The 20214-nt window shown below is 41.4% G+C and overlaps 2 protein-coding genes across 11 annotated transcripts in view; one reads left to right on the top strand and one right to left on the bottom strand.

Annotated features, from left to right (window-relative positions):
- Positions 1-705: 705 nt before the first annotated feature.
- On the bottom strand, positions 706-15836 carry acbd4 (acyl-CoA binding domain containing 4). Of its 8 annotated transcripts, none has more exons than XM_042081908.1 (11): positions 15573-15836; positions 15208-15309; positions 14878-14998; positions 9666-9750; positions 9189-9408; positions 8847-9017; positions 6941-7029; positions 6548-6755; positions 5801-6006; positions 1880-1942; positions 706-1371 (listed from the first exon to the last, which is right to left on the bottom strand). In XM_042081908.1, the coding sequence occupies exons 2-11, from the start codon at positions 15293-15295 to the stop codon at positions 1243-1245; spliced, it is 1380 nt and encodes a 459-aa protein (XP_041937842.1). In that variant the 5' UTR covers positions 15296-15309; positions 15573-15836; the 3' UTR covers positions 706-1242. The 8 variants fall into 8 exon arrangements, with proteins under 8 accessions (XP_041937842.1, XP_041937840.1, XP_041937841.1 ...); XM_042081906.1 differs by having other exon boundaries at positions 15208-15346; positions 15586-15836; XM_042081907.1 differs by having other exon boundaries at positions 15208-15341; positions 15586-15836.
- A 621-nt stretch (positions 15837-16457) lies between these two features.
- The window catches only part of plcd3b (phospholipase C, delta 3b), a 29423-nt gene continuing 25666 nt past the window's right edge, over positions 16458-20214 (top strand). Inside the window, exons 1-2 of one of the 3 annotated variants that reach the window (XM_042081888.1) lie at positions 16458-16728; positions 17088-17403. In XM_042081888.1, the coding sequence (XP_041937822.1) occupies positions 17310-17403 (94 nt within the window). In that variant the 5' untranslated portion in view covers positions 16458-16728; positions 17088-17309. Of the gene's footprint in view, positions 17404-20214 lie in introns of all 3 variants that reach the window. The other 2 variants (XM_042081887.1, XM_042081889.1) reach the window with 2 other exon arrangements.

Genomic DNA, 20214 nt, shown 5'->3' with positions numbered 1-20214 from the left:
AAACCATCAGCGTCTTGTTGACCTCCAGTGAGACGACTGCCTGCAATATTCTGTAAAGCGAACACACCAAATTCATTGTCATGAACACACTTTTCCCATCCCTGTCCAGACTCCTGATTTTGCCTGTTCATATCACCAAAAGGCAACATGCACCAAAATATTTTATGATTGCAACAGAATACAGAGGTTGATTGCGCACCAACAACACGTACACATCGTTTCCTTCCCCTCAGATCTTGGCCTCATCTAATACGGACTGTAATCCCGTGTCACTACATGTCAGCACTGGGGCAGACCCTCTTTCACTGATCCAAACAGATGTTTAAAGATCTGTGAGCAAACCTGGTCGATTCTCTGAAGTCTCAATGTATTATTTCTAGATATGACAGAACATTAACATTTGCTCTCTATTATTCTTGGCCCCTATCTGGGTTCCTTCTAGACCTTTTGAGTTGTCAGTGTTTCAGTGAGGTCAAAGTGCACACAATGCAGGCCATTGTAAAGGTTAGTTAAATTCCTCCTTGGGTTGACACTGGTGCAGAACATTCATTGAGGATGTGAAACCAACGTAGTTGGGAGTAACTACATTCACTCCCACCCTCCTAGACAATAATAATACTGGCATGCACACCTTTCTACAGAGTTTTAGGGATGGGTTGCTAGAAGATGAACAATCTTAAAACTTTGTCTGAGATTTAAGCCTGATGCAATTGTGGAAAACATTTATTTTTTTCTGTCTGGCCTCTTTTGAAAGCTTAATCTAACACTACAGAACTGGAGATGGTTTTTACTTCAAATGTCAACACTTTCACCAGCTGTTTCAATTAGCTTTACTGAAGAAACACAAAATACAAAGTGGTAAATTAGCTAAGACATGAATTAACTTATAATGACCAGAGTTAAAAGACACACCTTCATCATTCTTGGTCGAATGTTTGACCTCTGGAACAAGGTATTGCATTTGTTAAATATTGACCACAATTCCATAAAATAATGAGTAGGCCCAGGAAATCAAATAAAATTTTAAAAAAGTCTGCTTTGTTCATTCCATGGTCCAGATTGATTTCTTATGCACGCATGTTTGAAGTTGAAAAAGAACCACAGTCACAGTGAAACACTTATTTGATTTTACCTGAGGCAAGACAATATTACTCTTCAAAGATATGCAACACATTTTCTTTCAATGAACAACTGACAAGCAAGCTGAAACATTTGCTCTCTTCTATCTTTCTGTCGACAGACTCATGTAGGCAAGTGCGGCTTTCTCTTCCTCCGTTGCAGCAGGAACACAAGTCCCTGAGCGAAGAAAGGCCATAGCAGCAGGAGCAGCAGTGTGTGTCCGGACACATCAAATGGCCACCACCAGTCGCTCTGGGAGGAGAAGGGGTGTATTGTTATGTATTGAGACAAAGGGGCATTTTTAAAACTCAGCTAGTGCTGGGGACAGGCTAATTGTACTATGATTCGAGACTGAAGGAATCGCAGTCCTAAACAGAAACATAGACACATAATTGTGTACTTACACACATTCTCTCTCTCTCTCTCTCTCTCTCTCTCTCTCTCTCTCTCACACACACACACACACACACACACACACACACACACACACACACACACACACACACACACACACACACATGCCTGCATGTTCAAAATATGTGCGTGTACCCTAATAAGTACATCCTTTTATCCTTTCTTTATGCATGCAACTATCCTCTAGTATGACAGATGCAGTAGTAATTCCTAGCTCCCGTGTGTGCACTGTAGCTTGAATGTTATTCTCTTGTTGTAAGTTGCTTTGGATAAAAGCATCTGCTTAAATTAATAAATGTAAATGTAATGTAAATTATGTATACTCCTCTATTAGATGTCTTATTACCTTATTTACCTCAATTTCATTAGCTGGTAGCGGTGTCCGAGTCCTCCAGTCTGAGCTCTGAGCCTAAAAGAGATATATGTGCGCGCACACACACACACATACAGTACAGACACAAGCACACACACACATACAGTACATAAACAAAACACACACACACACACACATACAGGCACACACAAAGATAAGGAGTGTGAGAAAAGCAATGAGGAACCAGACAGAATAAAACAGGAATAAGAGGCTTGATTCCTTCGAGAGTTCTGCACTTCTACCCGAAAAAATCCTCAAACCAGACGCACAGGAGATGGGAGAACCCGGCCAGCCATTAACAGATTCGCAGACATGAGTATCTAAGCAGCGGGCCAAACATTATTTTAACGACCCCCATGGTGAGGTACAATGGACAAAAACGTCATCTCTTGAAGCACGTAATGGACAAGCTTTTTTTTGTTACTGATGTATTTTTTTGGATTCTGTCTTTCAGGAATCGCTAAGTAGCTCGGTTAACCACCAATAGGTTATGTAGGAAACACACCATGGGGTCACTTTACAGATTAAGGCTAGGATTCAGATGTTTTGCTTTTGTTTAACTTAAACGTATGGATTAACCCAGAGTTGCTCCTGGGACAATGGCTCTTGTAATATAATTGACATATGTAAGTTGCTTCAGATCATAATAGCAGCACCATGTGGGCACACCAGACGAATGGACATTCATTTCTCTCCCTGTTTTTCAAAATGAACAGTGACGTAGGAAGGCTTTTTGCACACCTCTTTTGTCGGGCAGGTGCGTAGGATATGGTGGCAGATCAGGAAACTTAGAGTCCCGCACACTGACAACACCTGACAAATTTACCTGATGAAGGTCTAAGACCGAAACGTTGTGTAATTTCAAATAAAAAATAATTGTTTGCGGAATGGTCAGTGTGCGGGACACTTTGTAAGTTTCCTCAAAATGAACAGTGAAAAGTAACTGGCACACAAGGGATGATTCACTATCCTTAGAGCTGACTCTGCCTTGTCTTGATTACAGTGACAGAAATAAACTGAATGCATGTGCAAACATGTCAAACTAATTGTGACTATTTCTAACCACTGAAATTTAAGAGTGTGTTGAAAATGGTAGCATCACTGAACCCTACTAGTAGCAAAATAAAAACTCTTGTGCGATATGCCACTGACAAAAACAGTAAACCCCTCCACACAACACTTTCCTCTTCTACCTGCCGAGCGTTAGGCATACCAGTTGGAGCATGTAGAGGTTAATTAAAATCACCATTTTGACATGGAGAAGGCAAGGCCCTCTGATCAAACAAGTAACTCTTGATTTGTAACTCTACACCCCAATACCACCATCACTCCTGAGGCCATGGCGCTGCTGGCACGTTTTAGCGCTGCCAGGTCTGAACATATGATCAGATAGATAGATAGATAGAGGAAATTCAAGAATCAGGCACAGAGGGTGATTTCATTTTCACCTGTCGAGCACTCAAGCAGAAGCACACCTGTACCGTCGAGGCATGGAACAATACTTCTGATGGATGCGTGATTGATTGGTCTCCTTTCCGCTCTTAAAATGTAATTTAATTTACATTAATTTATTTAGCAGATGCTTTTATCCAAAGCGACTTACATATGTCCATTATATTACAAGGGCCATTCTGCCCAAAGCAGCTTGGGGTTAAGTTGCCTTGCTCAAGGGCACAACGGTGGAAGCCGAGAATTTAACCGTACCCGATGAAAGTGCACTGAATAAATTGAAAGCATGGTGAGACTGTTTTTTTTATGTTGTTATTGTTACTTTTGTTGTCATCCAGCCTTCAGGACTAAGTAGGAGTAGTGACCGAGGTTAAAATGTGGAACCTGCAATCTGGTCAGCTCGCAAGGGTTGGGTTGGGTCATCACGACCTGCTTCACATTGTCAAGTACTGAACGGTGGATGGCAACCTACACACAAATATTCTTTACCATGGGTGTTGGTTTTTCTACAGACATATACTGTATTATTTTAAGAAAAATAACAGTAATGAATTCTGAATTAATTATGTTTAATTATTATCTCATTAATTCAGAAAATCAAGGAGCTCTGTTTTTCTGTGTTTAATGAGTTGATTGTAATAGATAGATAGATAGATAGATAGATAGATAGACTTTATTGATCCCTAGGGGAAATTCAAGGTCACAGTAGCATACAGACAACACACACACACATTCAATGTATGTATTCATACAAGAAGAAAACATGCTGCTTTTCTGAATTAATGATAATGAATTGATTGATTGATTGATGGTGAATTAATGATTAATTATAAACTCTAGCCTGGGTCAACCCAGACAAACCTCTTAGAAAATCTGAATTTGCTCTGGAATGAATCCCATTGATGCCGGTTTCCAAACTTCCCGTTTTACAACTTCCAGGGGCATAACCAGCAGTTGAAATTAAACATAAATTGGTGCATTGAACTCCAAATCGCCTCAGAAGTGCGGCAAATACATCTTTCTTGTAGCCTAAACAAAGGTTTTAAATGCCGTAGTTTACTTCATTTCAAAGAAAAGACACATTCCTGGATTCATGGTCATTTGGAAATTGACATCAATGGTATCCTTCCAGACAGACCCGTAGATAAATAAACTCATCAGTTCAGAAAGAAAACAAGGCAGTTATTTGTGAACATGTGCGGGAAGTGAATCCAATACAGCCTACAGTTTTCAATCTCTATGACTTAATTTTCAATCTCTAACCTGGTTGAATGCTTAAGACCACCAGTGTCTGTTCCGCAGACTAATCTTTTAAAACAAATGTCCTTGACTTGTATGCATTTATAAAATGTATGGAAGAAAGATGATCATTTTGCAGGAAATGTAAAAAAAAAAGAGTTATGTTATAATACTAGACACTTCAAAAGTAATCTGGCAAAAGTATTTTACAATCTAGAGATATGTGGCTAGAGTAGATAGAGCTATGATAGTTCTTTTCTATCGCTCTTTTGTTGAGAGTATTTTAACTTTTTGCTCCATTGGTATTTTTCACTGTTAGTGACAAACAAAAATAAATTACACGAGTTAATATGGCCAGCAACATTGCTGGACAGCAATTCAATTATTTGACCACGATCTGCGAATCCAGAGTGGTGAAGAAAGGACAAGCAGTTAGTCCGGTGATGCGTTGCATCCTCTATTACAGGTGTATGAGGTGCTGCCATCAGGCCCAAGGTATCCTATCAAGGTAGGTTGTTAAGTTGTGATGCAACAATGTGCCGATGATACTTTTTCCGGGTCCAACTGCTCCCAGAGCCGCTTTTTTTCCGTTTTTTTCCCCAGAGGCAGTAAAAGAAAAACAAAAATGTTCCGCTATTCAGAGTAGTTGATAAGAAAATTGTCTGGATGTTACCCTTGATTATATCATCTGGCTGCACAGCTATCCTAATTACTCTGTTAGAGTTAAGCAATTTTTTTACCCTCACTAAAATGGAGGTTTAGAGGTAACAAGGTTTAGAGGTTGTGAAAACCGTCTGGCTGCGATAGTAAACGTTTTTGGAACGTTGTTGGGCCTGTGACGTTGGACCTGATCAACAATCAGATAGGGGGCTGTCCTTCCAAACCAACCGGGCTCACAGATCATTCCTCCCCACCAGTATTGTACTGTTGAATAGGATATGGAGGGAAACCAATTTGATTCTCTTTGTGTGATAATACTGCACTTTAGCATTATATTAAAATGCCACTGATGATACTGCACTTTACTACTCTATAATGTAGAGATAGTTGTTGATTTTGTGTGGGTGTTATGGGGTTATGTGTGGTTGCCCTGTTGTGGTCTGTTGTCTGTATCTGACGAGCTGTATGGTGCAAGATGAATTTCCGAAAGGATCAACAAATATCTATCCGACAGCACACTTTGAACCATGTTGTCTCAACTCTTACATTGGCAGCAGCGAGGCCCTCCACGACTTCCAAGCGCTCCATCACGCTCTGCATGTCCTCTCTGAGCCGCCGTAGCGCCAGCATAATCTGCTGCTGCACCTGGACTTCCTGTAGTCTGTCGGAGCCGGCCGAGCCATCCTCTCCCCCTCCTCCCACACCCAACGGCAGACGGCCCCCGTGCTGTGCATCGCGCTCAGGACCCCCACCTGCACAGAGTAGAAACACACACACACACACACACACACACGATTCCCCACACATAACACACACACACACACACACACACACACACACACACACGAGTACCCACACATAACACACACACACACACAAGTACCCACACACACACACACACACGAGTACACACACGCACATACAAACACACACACACACACACACGATTGCCCCCACACATGCACAGACATATACATGCATATGGATATACATACTCACTCACAGAAAAGACATATGACTACAGATGATGCCCTACACAGATAATGCCCTACATAAAAAAGCTTAAAGGCAGCCATCACATAAATCCATCTGCATTTACTCACATCCAGTCAACGTACAGCCAGTAAGCTCGACCATTCATATCAAGCCAACAGCTTTTTTCATGCTTTTAGAAATCTATTTTTGAGATGCCTTAGTCATATATTGATTTATTGTCTAATGGCAAGCACATCTTTAAAAAATGTTGATCGTCAAGGCTGTTTTAGAGAACAGTTATTGTTGTCTTGGACTAACCAATGGGTTCCCTGGCGGGATGCCTGGCAGCGTCTCTCCCTGAGTCTCTTCTCCTTGAAGGGGGGCCGCGCCCCCCCCCTCCACCCTCGCCGCCTTGCCCGGAGCCCACCTCCGTCACCTGGGAGACAGATGCCACGTGGTGCCCTTGGTTACCTTCAGGTTCGCAGTGAGCCAGCCTATTGTCAAGACCGTCTGGCATGGACACACTCTGTACACACACACACACACACACACACACACACACACACAGAAAAACACACACACACACACACAAGAAAGCAAGTGAATATGGTATAATGGGACACATTCCCTGTGGATAGGACAGGTGATTTATCTGATCCATTTGCCCGTGTGAGGGGAAAGTGGGCAGCCTTCACTCTCCCCCTACCCTACCTTGCCAGAGTCCAGCTGCTCCACCGTGTCGCAGTAGATCTCACTCTCCGAGTCACTGGTCAACACAAGACCATCCGAGGACACCGGCTCTACAAACAGCAGAAAACAAATTTCCATGAGGTGGCAGAAATGTGGTGGTAGTGTTAGTGTAGTGTAGTGTAGTGTAGTGTAGTGCAGTGTAGTGTAGTGCAGTGCAGTGCAGTGCTGTGTAGTGCAGTGGTAAAGGAGCTTGGCTAGCATGCAGTAGTCACAAAAGCATTGTTATGCCCTTGAGCAAGGCAATTAACCCTGAGTTGCTCCAGGGCGATTTGCCCCTGCAATTGGTATCTGTAAGTCGCTTTGGATATAAGCATCAGCTAAATGCATAAACAAAACACAAACAACGACAACTATGTGGCACAATTCCATTATCTATTGTCAAAGACTTTATTTCAAAAGCCACCAGTGTGTTAGCATGGGAGGTGTGGTATTGCTAAAAAGGACACTGCATGGACTAGTCTAGCTGAGAAGAGCCAAAGCATGTGGTAAGCCTTTCAAAATCAAACACCTCTGATACTACACAAGGGGACTATTCCATATGATACAATACAAGGAATATATAATTTAACAATACATTTATAAATAAATAATATTTATCCAATGCTATAGTTAAATTATTCATTGATAGGCCTGTCCAAAGGTACTTACTAATCAAGAGGGTTATGTATGTTATAACTGTGTGTGTGTTTCCTAGGAATTCATATCACCATGCATGCAAGGAGATCAGTCTCTATGGTAAATATCTCATGCAAGGAGATCAGTCTCTATGGTAAATATCTCATGCAAATAATATGAGAACATGTCTTTTGGGTTTTATGTTTTTCAGGTTGAAAACATCGTTCACCGTTTGTAAAGACACATTGTGAATGAGTACGACCATATGTAAGAGGATTTATTCTTTCCTACTTTAGATTGACAGAGTGACAATCCGCCAGACGTCTAACAGCCCAGAAGCAGGCTGTGAGTGTGTCTCCAAAGGAGCTCTGATAAAAAGGCAAGCGTTTGGGAAGACTCCCACCCGCCCCCTGGCCAGCTTAGTGAAGCGCAGGCAGCTCAGCCTCCGCCCACCCACATTCTCTCTCTCTCTCTGTTTCTCTCTCTCTCTTTCTCTCGCTGCCCCTCTTTCTTTCTCTCTTTATCTCCAACTTCCTTTCTTTTGCCCTCTCTCTCTCTCCATCTCTGTTTCTCTCCACCTCTTGCTTTGTCCCTTTTCTCTCTCCTCCTTTCTCTCTCTCTCTCTCCCCCCCTCACTCTCTCTTTATCTCTCTCTCACTCGCTCGCTCACTCTGTCTCTCTCTCTCCCTCTCTTTCGCTCCTTCTCTAGCTCTGAGCTCATTTGGAATTGAGACGATAAATGGTGACTCTCTCCACAGCTGCTGATATGACCCATTCTGCCTGGAGAGTCCAACTGGGAGACGGAAGTTAACACTTTTAACACTACGGCTCGTTTTTGATCCTCTGAGCAGAGAGCTCCAACATGCCACAGCAAACAGACAGCAACACCTGCACACCCATCTGAGCATCCTCTGTGTCTAAAAGCAATTTAAAATGACTGTGTAGCAGAGACTACAATGCAGAATGTAAAAAACCCCCACAAAAAACACAGACTCTACTAAACGCATAAGACGATAAGAGCATCAGCTAAATGACAAATGTCCTGCTGTTATCTTTATCTAATGTATATCACATTAACATAATGTATGTAACATAATATTATGTTCATATACTTTAAGTCACTTTGGACAAAAGGGTCTGCCATATACCATAAATGTAACATAAACAAATGATGTAATAACCAAAGATTCTAGAGCAGAGAGCTCTAGAATCTTTGGTAATAACGTTACTGGTGCATCATGGATGTCCTCACCAGGCTCTGGCAGATGGGAACTCGGGGCCCTCTCCTCGGCCAGGCCCTGCTCTGGTGCAACCGCAGGGGAGAGCTCTTCTACTGGGTCCTGGGTGGTGGCTGGAGCATCTGGGGGACTAATGCCCTCCTCAGACTCGACTGAGTTTGAGGTATGGTCATTGTCGTTGATGTCTGGATACATACATACACACACACACACACACACACACACAGAAACAAACAAACAAACAAACAAACAGACACCACAATTCAGATGGTGTTGACTATCCAAGAAACATACAGCTTTTCACCATATTATTTTAGACTTTTAGATGAAAGTAGTAATTAAACTCAACATCCCACCTTTTGTTGTATTGTGTTTCAGGATGGCTAGTAGTGATTTGTGTTGATGTACTGCATATTTAAAAACACAGGCAAACTGACCAGCTCGAACGCTAAGCAGTGACTCTGGCGGTCGCGGCATGTCGTGGATAACCTTATAGAGCGGCTCGAAGTAGTGGAAAAAAGATGCCGTCTTCCCATCCATCGGCATGGTGTCGATAACCTGCAAATACACCACCACCCAGAAATGCAAACAGGCATTTCCCTTTTGAGAGACAACTTGCAGTCTCAGTCTTGGCCACAGACACCCCTTGGGTGTGTGCTTATTACCCAACGACACAGGGTTTTGTTGGCAACGCTCTATGGTAATCATTCACTCAAGCATTTCCTTTGGGAACTCCCGATAGCAAAAGCCAATACTACGCTGGGCCTTCCTATTTCATTCAGGTCAAAGAGTGAGTGCAGATTTCTTTCTTTCTTTTTTTTTTGTGGTAGTACCTCTTGTGCAACTTTCTTCATCTCATCCACATATGCAGCCATGGCCGTCTCATTGCTCATGTCTCCTAGACGGTTCCAAGCATCCCTAGGAAGAGATACAGCACCATGCGGTTGTATTATTCAGAAGGACATGGGGGGGGAGGTCTAGAAATCTAAACAGAATGTGGAAAGGAGGAGGAGATCAGAAGCATCCGAGGAGAAAGTACGCTTCATTTGAGCTTCTATCATTTGTTTGTGAAATGCTTCGTCCCTCCAGGTCTTCATCAAAACAACGTTGCACTCGGAGTTGAATAATAAACTGAATCTGAATCTGATTGTTTGTTTTGGTAGGATATAACAGTAAATATGCGTTTATGTGCTTGCAAATAAGAAAGTAAGCAAGCCCAGACTGTAATTTCATACAGTATGTGCCATTTATCTGTTGTAGTCGTCATGGAAAACTCGTCTCATTCAGTGTAAGGTCAATGTGATTTCTACTTCCTTTGGAGTGGGTCCATGACTAATAGAGCCAAGTGCTCCTTGGATACCATGGATAATGGTATTTCACTGGGGCGTTTGACAGAATAAACACAAGCAGGACCAAAAGCCAAATCTCCACTGTGGCAGAAATCCTGACTCAGGACTCTTAGTATTAACTGTAAGGCAAGTCTGAAGTGTGTGTGTGTGTGTATGTGTGTGTCTGTGTGTGTGGTGAGGGGATAAATGTGTCTCACAAAAACTGATAACTCCAAATTCACAAAAGCTCATTACAATAGATCAGTGTTGCACACCCCACCACAAGTCATACATAGAGCCACCTGTAGGCATACTTTTGGTAGTTTTGTGATTCTTGTACATTGACCTCATGACTTTTGCTAGGACATCGATTATCACGCTTCCACAGTGCTTTATGACTTGCTGGACCGCACTTTTTAAATATTTACTGAGTTGTGTCAGTAAGAGAGCTTTGTAGCCAGGCTGCATATGTGGCAGCCTACGATGTGTGATGATGGTTAAATAATTGGACATCCTGCACACTTGGCAACGTGTATTCATGAAACAAAACCAGTTGTGTTTGGCAATGCAAGACAGCAAAGATAGTGAGAGAGTAAATGTAACTACAGTCTTGCATGTCAGGAATAAAGTGCAGATTTGATCAGATAAGATCATGTTTGTTAAATGCCAGCTGATTGTCTGCATCACTGTAACTGGATTTTGTGCATATTATCAACCACCCACCACCCACCAGCATAAGCAGTGTTTCCCATACATTGACTTATTTGTGGCGGCCCAGCACAATGTAAACACTGACCACCACACAATGATTTTTTTATGTTGTTCTGTTGAAATGGGATCAAATCCTTTCTTTGTAGAGCTATGTGCAACTTTGCACAGCCTTTCCTTGTGTCTCTGTCCCTCAACAAACCTGCATGCACGTTTAAACAAAACACTAAAAATCCTGCAAGGTGATTAAATCTGTTAGCATCATAACCACATTGCACAAATTTGTTCAAAACTGAACACCCCTCGTCACCTACCACCACAAATAGAATTCAATTCTGTGGGAAACACTGATAAAGTTTATAGGCTGCATCTTCCATAGTAATTCATTACGACTACAGGTGCGATGGGCATCTAAATCTAAAATCTGCTAAATATCTGTGGAGCTAGTCCCCAGCAAACAGTCCAGCATAGGTATGTAAAGGTCCATGTATTCGTACCGAACTGGGGCTCGTTTCCCAAAACCATAGTTGCTAACTAAGTAAGCAACTTTGTTGGTTGCAATGCAATTTCCCATTGCCAACCAGCTAACAGGTTAGCAACTATGGTTTTGGGAAACATACCCTTGTTTAGGTACAGGCCGCTAGGTTCAATACAGATGTGTACCGAATGTACCAAATGCAATATTTAACAGTAATCAACAGTAGGGTTTTTTTGTGTACGGACCGTGTGTCAAATTTGAGTTCCAATGTTGCAGAAAGTGCACATAGCACATCCAACTTACAGGTGCAGGGTAAACCAGATCAAACTTGAGTTCCCACACAAACATATTAAGTGGTGAACCATAAGTCAGTTTAGTCAATTTACGTTAAAAAAACATTTGTCACCTTTTCAAAATACTATTCCTGTTGCTCATCAGCGATATCGTCAGTGAATTTTAGGCTATCAGTATCTACAGGCTTACCGTACCGAAAAAATACGAAAAAGAACCAAACCGTGACTTCAAAACCAAGGAACACACCGAACCATGATTTTTGTGTACCGTTACACTACTAGTCCAGCAGCATCAGAAGGCCTGTTTCACTGCAGGAACTTGGGAGTAGTTTTCAGGAGTCTTTGTGCGTTTACCCACCGCTGGAACCTACTACATTTGAATGCATTTGTGCGAATACCATAAATCTAAGAATTGCTGTTGCAAAAAATGTTGACGTTTAAAATCAGCAGATATTTTTAATCTCAAGATGAACTAGAAAAGCATTTCCTGAAGGAAATACAGTGCATGAAAATGCAAAAAATATGATGTAAAATATCATACAGAGTAAAAACAAACTATATTGGTTGCTAGGTAGATGAGGTTTAATATAGTTGGAATGACTGAACTGTTAAATAGGTGGATAGTTTAAATGGTTCAATTATTTGCTAGGTATGAGGTTTAATATAGTTGGAATGACTGAACAGTTAAATAGGTGGATAGTTTAAATGGTTAAATTATTTGCTAGGTAGATGATATTTAATATAGTTGGAATGACTGAACTACGTAGATGAGGTTTAATATAGTTGGAATGACTGAACAGTTAAAATAGGTGGATAGTGTAAAAGGTAAATTATTTGCTAGGTAGATGAGGTTTAATATAGTTGGAATGACTGAACTAGGTAGATAAGGTTTAATATAGTTGGAATGACTGAACAGTTAAATAGGTGGATAGTTTAAAAGGTTAAATTATTTGCTAGGTAGATGAGGTTTAATAGTTGGAACTGCAATAGCCTGGCCACCTGGCCTAGGATTCTAATTGCTTAACGGCAGTCTTAATAGAGCCATATTGTATGCTTAAAGCCTGAGACAGAGTATATAGTTTTAAAAAATGTAGATAGTGTAATGGATGTTGATAGACAGAAAGTTGAATGGATGTTGATAGGCAGATTGTTTAATGGATGTTGATGGATAGTTTAATGGGTGGATGAGTGAATGGTTTGAAGAGGATGAATTAATAGAAAGTTGGATGAAATGTGCCTTATATCCTTGTAGAATGGAGAGACACAGAGAGAGTTGGCCTAGTTAAGCAGAAAACAGTTGATACAGGTGCAATCAGTTGAACTGATTCTTTGATGGGGCCTAGATGAGCAGCTGGAAGTTGATACAGGTGCAAATCAAGTTAATTAGTCCATTGTGATGTCATCAGTCTAATGTTAAGTCTATGGGGAAAAATAAGCTTGTTTTTTATTAATATCTCAAAAAGTATAAAGTTTACAAAAGTGAAACATACATTCCCCACGTGTCCTTTTCAAGACCTACGTTACAAAGTTTGAACGAAGTTTCTACGTTAAACGGTTAAAGCTGAATTAGACGCAGAAATTTGGTGGGAAGATGAAGAAGAAGAAGAAGAAGAAGAAGAAGAAGAAGACGACTTCGGATAACAGAACAGTGCATTTTCATGCACTGTAATAATAATATTAAGAATAATTCGGATAACAGTAGAGTGCATTTTCATGCACTCTAATAATAGTCAGTCAGTCATTATCAATTGTTGCGACATTGCAATCGAGAAGCCAAGGCGGCATCAGGTAGGTCCAATATACCAGTGGATCTTAAACTTTTTGATTGGCGACGCCCCCAAAAAACATATATAGATAGATAGACAGTTAGTTAGATAAATAGATACTCTTTTGATCCTGTGAGGGAAATTTGGTCTCTGCATTTATCCCATCCGTGAATTACTGAAACACACAGTATACACACAGTGAGGTGAAGCACACACTAACCAGGAACAGTGAGGGGTTAGGTGCTTGCCGTGGATGTGGGCATGGGAGAGCAGTGCTCAACCACTTCCCCCGCCCACATTTTTCCTACTGGTCGACGATCGAACCAGCATCCCTTCAGTATCAAGCCCGAAACCAGAGAGGGTGGTTATCAAGGATCTTTGCCGAAGCCCTAACCAGTAGGCCACGGCTGCCCCCATTGGCCAAGTATTGCGCCCCCTTTCTCCACCAGTCCACTGATTTGACAGCATAAACTGTTAACTAACCAGATTGGGATAAATGCAGAGACCAAATTTCCCTCACGGGATCAAAAGAGTATATATACTTATACCTCCTTCAAGTGTCAACCGCTGCATAAAATGGAAAGCAGATGGCAATATGTAAAAATGCATTGTTTGCAACAAGAAGCCGTATAAGCAGTAAAGCCACCCATTCTCAATTTCTAAAGATAGTTGATCTTACTCAAATGGGTTTGAAAAAAAATTATATTCAGCTTGTCTGAACAGGCTTGAACTTTAGAGGTACAGATTTGAGTTTGCATGAATAGAGCATCCAGTCAATTATTTTTTTTCTGAGGAACATTATGGAAACATTGTGACAAGCCAGGCCTACATCTAGGGCTACTGAATATCCTAATTATTAAACCTTAAAGCTGCATTTGGCAAATCTGATAGATTGAGGGGACTTAGCCAAAATGTTCAATGTTTACAACTCTCATGCCCCTCCCCCACTACCACCGAGCACCCTCTCACCGAGTTTGTGTTCGTCAGTGCGCACCAGACTGCACCAGACTGTAACTGACAGTCAGATCTCACACAGCCCTGCTCTGATTGGACCAGAAGAACCGGGAGCTGTGGATGTTTGCAAAACAAATAACAGGCTCTAGGTGGAGGTAGAAGTGCGTTTTTTTCTTCTTCTAAAACCGGCTGATTTATGTTGTTCTGTCGGAGCATAGTGTCGGTTTCAGTGAATATGATACAAAAAAATCTTGCCAACTGCAGCTTTAATTATTTAAACTTTAATTCAGACATCTGAGTACTGAGTCCCCATGTTGTAAACTAGAGTAAGGCTAGCCCTGCTTCTGACTAGTTCCCCTGGCCTCTTGGTCCCACCACTCCTATCTCTCACTCCATTTGTTCTGATAGGGTTCAAGAATGCCATTCACCCACTCCCAATGTCATACCTGTGGTGTATGCCTGTTACACTCTCTCTCTCTCTATCTGTCTGTCTGTCTCTCTCTCTCTCTCTCTCTCACCATTTGTAGCGTCCCACTGGGTCCCAGAACCCTGGTCTTGACACTGTGCAGGGTCCAACCACAGCTTGTTTGTAGAACCCATAGAACCGCAGCATCACCTCATACGAGGGTCTGTAAGAACCTGTGAAAACATTTTATATAGTCAGTCAATGTCATATTTCAACTACTCCAGAGTTTCATAGTTTTTTTTTACATAAAATGTCTAACAAATTGAGGTTTCCTTTTGCCAAGTGAATATCACCAGGACAGAAAGCCCAAAAGAAGGTCACAATGTATTAATTTATGTAAAAGCCAGCACAATCGTTTTTTTTTTTTTTTGGTAAGCCTTACCATTTTTGGGGAGATTCTGTATGACGTCGACAGCTGCCTGAAATTGCCTCTGATGGTCTCCTGATTCTGCCATCTTTAGAGCTGGCATAACCGTCCGCAGTGCTGCAATGCCAACGCACGGTTGTTGAGGCTGTCTGGACTGATTAAACAGCGAATAAAACCGCAGGTCCCAAGTCACTGACAGTCGAGTTCCTAGCCTAACTGTTTGCCGAAGAAACTGTTCGATAGTTTTTCTTGAAGGAGCAGTCATGTAGCTTATGGCAATGAAGTAGTTCAACAATGTTTATGGCTTAAATAGGCCAACTCTGTCGGCACCAATAGACCTCGAGGCCATCATCCGCCCGGGCAATGTTGATTTTATTTACCTTCAACACTCACCTTGCACACAGTCCTGTCCTGTCCCCTCCGTCATAAAATGTGTTCTGTAAACAACATACTGCCAAAGTAGGCTACAATCAACGTATCAACACGATTTTACGACCAATTATTTAACACACACACACAAGGTGCGTTGACACCGAGACACTTCGTGGATACATAAAGTGCATAAACATATAAGGAAACTTTTCCTTTCGCCTATTTCAGGCACAACAGTACTTCACAGTAGATCTACTTCCGTGTTGTATCACGTGACAGTAGATATGGTGGACTGTGATTTGTCAGAACACACAGCATAGAACCCTGCCGAACGTTTTCGGATAGGCTGTTGAATAGATACGCCCTCAATTATGATGGAGAGCACTTTCCTGACAAAATATACATTGATATTGAAAATCAGCTATTCATTTGCAATAATGATCCAACTTTAGTCACATTTTCCCTGCCTTGCCATCCCTTGCTGTTGATGACAAAATCTGTGTATGACATTTTATAGTGACATCCAAAATCCGTTCAGTGGGCTTAACAAAATTGCACCCCCGAAAAAAAGGCTTACAAGACAGACCTGCAGTATTGAAGTTTTTGTTCACTGCAATTTAAAGATAGCCTAATCTGGCAGTAGTCTAAATACTGCCTGTCAAGCTATCTCTTCACTATCTGGTTGGCTATGGATTTCACTATCGGGTATTTCTTCGCAGTTCATGGAGGTATTTGTATATGGAATTAATATGATTGTGGAATCTTAATCTTTAAATCCTCGTGAGTGGGCTATAATCACATTGTCGCATATGTCATGTGGGTGAAAAATTGGACGAGTGAAGGGATTGAATATGAAATTTCCTCTTTCGTTGCTAGAGGGCAATATTTCCCAAGGATGAAGTCGAATCTTGGCGCCCCGTTGTCCAGTCGGGGAAGAATTATTTTGTTCAACTCATTATCATAGAACGGCTTGGACGAGGTCAGCTTGTCTTTTATCCCAGTGGGTCGTCAGTGTGGGGTCTCTGCTTTCTCTTGTGACCGGGTCTCCGATCTTTGTTCATAGGCTACGCACAGTTTCACGATGACCTAGTTTTCTGTGATTTATCAGACGGCTCTCAGGGAGTTTGTTGACCCTTCATCTGTGCATTGAGGAAGGAACGCGTGGTAGGCTATACGCGTGTCAATATGTTTGCCAATATTTGAAATGATTGAGAACTCATTTATTTTTACAAATGAATGCTGCCTGATTCGAACAGTTGTTTTCGTTAGGATACTGATGTTGCCAGTGTAATGACTGTGATCAGTGAATGCGCTTGCTTGCATTATCGAATGGAGGACCCTTTGAGTATTGTAGACTATGCGTCTACTCACATTGGCTAGCTCATAGCTGCTAGAATTATTGTGTTTCCTTCGGTAAAACTGGTGGTGATTTGCTGCATTTTGTCTTTAAGCGGATTAGGCAACGTCAGACTAGCCTAGGCTCCTTCGGTCAGGGTGTTGTTAAAGTAAATATCTTCTTTTAGCTTCCCAAAACATTGCTGACATCACCAATGGGCAGTCTCTAAACTTATCATCAACTATAAATAATGGGGAGATGTGCAGTCCGAAACACAACATAGACCAACGTTACAGCACCGACCTAGAGTGACAGGACAGAGAACGTTATTCGTTCAGGAAAAGTCGACTCGTTTCCCCAAGACGCGTCCCGGGACATTGAGAATAAGTATCCCGGCACCCAGGGTATCATGCTGGGCAACGCGAAGAAGGCAAGCCCCACGAACCAGAAGAACGGGGCGGGAACGTCAGGATCGAAGAGCACCGACCCTTTAAAGAATTTAGGTAGGAGCAATTATGAAACATTGATTTTAGATTATATTTAACTAACTGGCTAATAAGCACATATTCAATCTTATTCACTTTTCTGTTGCTATTGTAGCCTATGTTTATTTTCCCGCCTGTAATAAGGTGAATAGGCTACTAGCCTACATCACTATCAACACTAATTCTAAAAACGTATAGTTTCAGTTTATGGTTTCAGCTCCTTGTAGGAAATATATTTCAACTTGTTTGTGTTAATCATCTATTAATACAAGTTACTACAAGCCCATATGGAACTTACTGCTTATTATTATTTTTTATTATTATTATTATTATTATTATTATTATTATTATTATTATTAACTAAAACAAACATTTACAACTTAAGCGAACAGAAGATTGCTCCTGAAGGCCATTGACACTATCAAATCGAAAGTTTCAAAACATTTCTTATGTTGACTGAAAACATCAATTGATGCTGTTTGTTTTCATGATCAAGACAGTGTTATGACTTTACCATACTCTAAGATTGTTGCTGAAAAGAAATGTGGTTCTTCACTTCATAAAGAACTGAACAGATTTTGTCAAAAAGACATGTTCTGGGGTAGATTTTTAGGACGCACTTGGCCTGAGATTTATACACTGAGGTGGACTGAGGTGGACACAGAGACTATACTGGTCAGTCTGTAAAATGAATCTGGATATAGTTGTAGGCCTGATACTATAGACAGACACACACACACACACACACACATAAACCACACAATGCAGTATGTGCTTGTAATTGGGAAGAAAACATGTTGGATCCTGCTGAATGTTATTAAAAGGGATGTGACTTATGATACTCTAAGAAAGTGAAAATGAAATCATGCTGTTTTATTTTGTTCATGAATATGTCCGACTTGACATATTGGGTTACATTTGTCACCACTATAAAGAGGGTCGTTTAGACACTGAAAGGAAAAAAGGCAGAGTGAGTGAATTGGTCACACATTATTTGTGTGTGTGTGCGTGCGTGCGTGCGTGTGTGTGTGTGTGGTCTGCATCTGTGTGTCCATGTGTGCCCGTGTGTGTTTTTGTGTGTGTGTGTGTGTGTGTGTGTGCGCGTGTGTGTGTGTGTGTGTTTGTGTGTGTGTTTGTGTGTGTGCGTGTGCGTGTGTGTGTGTGTGTGTGCATGTGTGTGTGCATGTGTGTGTGTGTGTACATGCATATTTGGACCCAGCCATTAAAGAGGCCCGGATCTGTAACTGCTAGACTTTTGAACCCACTTTCTAATGAGTGCATCAGGCTGCAGTAATAACAGTTGAGGAGCAGAAGACAAACCTCAGGGTGTGGGTCACATAGCTATTCCCCCACACACTGCTCACTGCCATACGGATCCCACTGCAGCACTGCTAACCTACTAACCCAGGGCACAATCCACTGAGATCAGATGGTCATCAGACGAAGCATGCAACCATCTCGCTATTTAAGCATTTTATTTTTATATTTATTACAATTTAATTTTGAAATTCATAATTCATTTCCTGTAAGAAAACACTCAAATATGTGTATCTTATATCCTGCAATATTTAATCATTTGTAGTCATGTCAGTTCTAAAATCTAAATCTAACACTTGTATTTTTATTTATTTAAGGGCATAGTAGTAGGCCACTGTCACAATCTGGTGCATGCTAGTATTGCAGGGCCATCATGTGAAAGTGCACAACCTTTGTTACTATGTAATACAGTGATTTGAAGAGAGCCAAGGGCACTTGTTTGAAACGACGACTCTTCACTATCTCTGTTTTTTAATGTAACAGTGATCAGCTTTTTGTATCAGCGTTGTAGCATTGGAAGGAGATACGGAGTGATGTGTTGGTAGTGGTGTGTTTACATGAGCTTTGTGCAATATTTACTTCAGTATAAACTTTTGTTGTTGTACTTTTCTCACTTTGTTTAAAAACATTGGCTGAATTAAAATGCAACATTAAAGCAAATGTGGAAGAATTAGAAGGAAAACTTCCAAACGCTTTGCTGTTGTATATTTGATGTTTTGTTTGTAGGGTATCGGTTGCACACAATCGGCCCTTTCCACTGGGTTACAGTTACGATTCTACGACTTGAAAGCCCAGCAAGTGTTCCGTCTGTTTTTCCAAAGATAACTCACATCAAGAGTGCATCCTTGTTTTTGTCCGCACAGCCCAAGGGAGAAACGTTATCACAAGGCTTATCAGAAACCTTTTGGCAAAGACACCCGGGTTGTAGGGAAAATGTATTTTGTGCTAAGGCCACTTACAAAGATTATTATTTATTTATTTTTAACCAGGGTAGTCACATTCAGACGAAAGTTTCTTTACAAAGTGAGCTCTGGCCAAAAAAGGCTACACCTATTATCTTCTGCACAATACAAATGCCTTGATTCCTGGAATTGACGCCAGCCAGTCAAAGTCAAGTCTGCACCACTGACAGGCTATAGTATAAACATGGCATCCACCATGGTAGTCTTTTCATGGCCTTACCAAGTCTGAGAAACACAGTAGAACATACTGGGCGTTGTGGTGGCACACAGGAGATTTGAAGAGGTTTGTGTTTGTGTTTGTTTGGGACTTGAAGGGCATGCAAGAACAGGCCACCACACACACACACACACACACACACACACACACACACACACACACACACACACACACACATACATAGTTAACATTCACCAGGCAAAATCAGACAAACACAACACACACACACACACACACACACAACACACACACACACACACGCCGGGCAGTGAGGAGCCAATGAATAGTTTCCATCTCTGAGGATTGTCTGCTGTCCTCCTGGGTTCTCCGTGC

The sequence above is a fragment of the Alosa sapidissima genome, chromosome 24, assembly GCF_018492685.1.
Source record: "Alosa sapidissima isolate fAloSap1 chromosome 24, fAloSap1.pri, whole genome shotgun sequence".
Taxonomy (NCBI): domain Eukaryota; kingdom Metazoa; phylum Chordata; class Actinopteri; order Clupeiformes; family Clupeidae; genus Alosa; species Alosa sapidissima.
The sequence above is the reverse complement of the archived record's forward strand: the minus strand, read 5'-3'. Positions and strand labels throughout refer to the sequence as shown.

Bases quoted from the DNA above. Each gene is read 5' to 3' on its own strand.
- acbd4 (XM_042081902.1), bottom strand. From the start codon at position 15,619: ATGACGGAGGGGACAGGACAGGACTGTGTGCAAG. The intron at 15,310-15,585 runs GTGAGTGTTGAA...TTGGCATTGCAG, and splicing joins AGGACAGGACTGTGTGCAAG to CACTGCGGACGGTTATGCCA. The intron at 6,007-6,547 runs GTTAGTCCAAGA...TACTCTGTGCAG, and splicing joins TCCCGCCAGGGAACCCATTG to GTGGGGGTCCTGAGCGCGAT.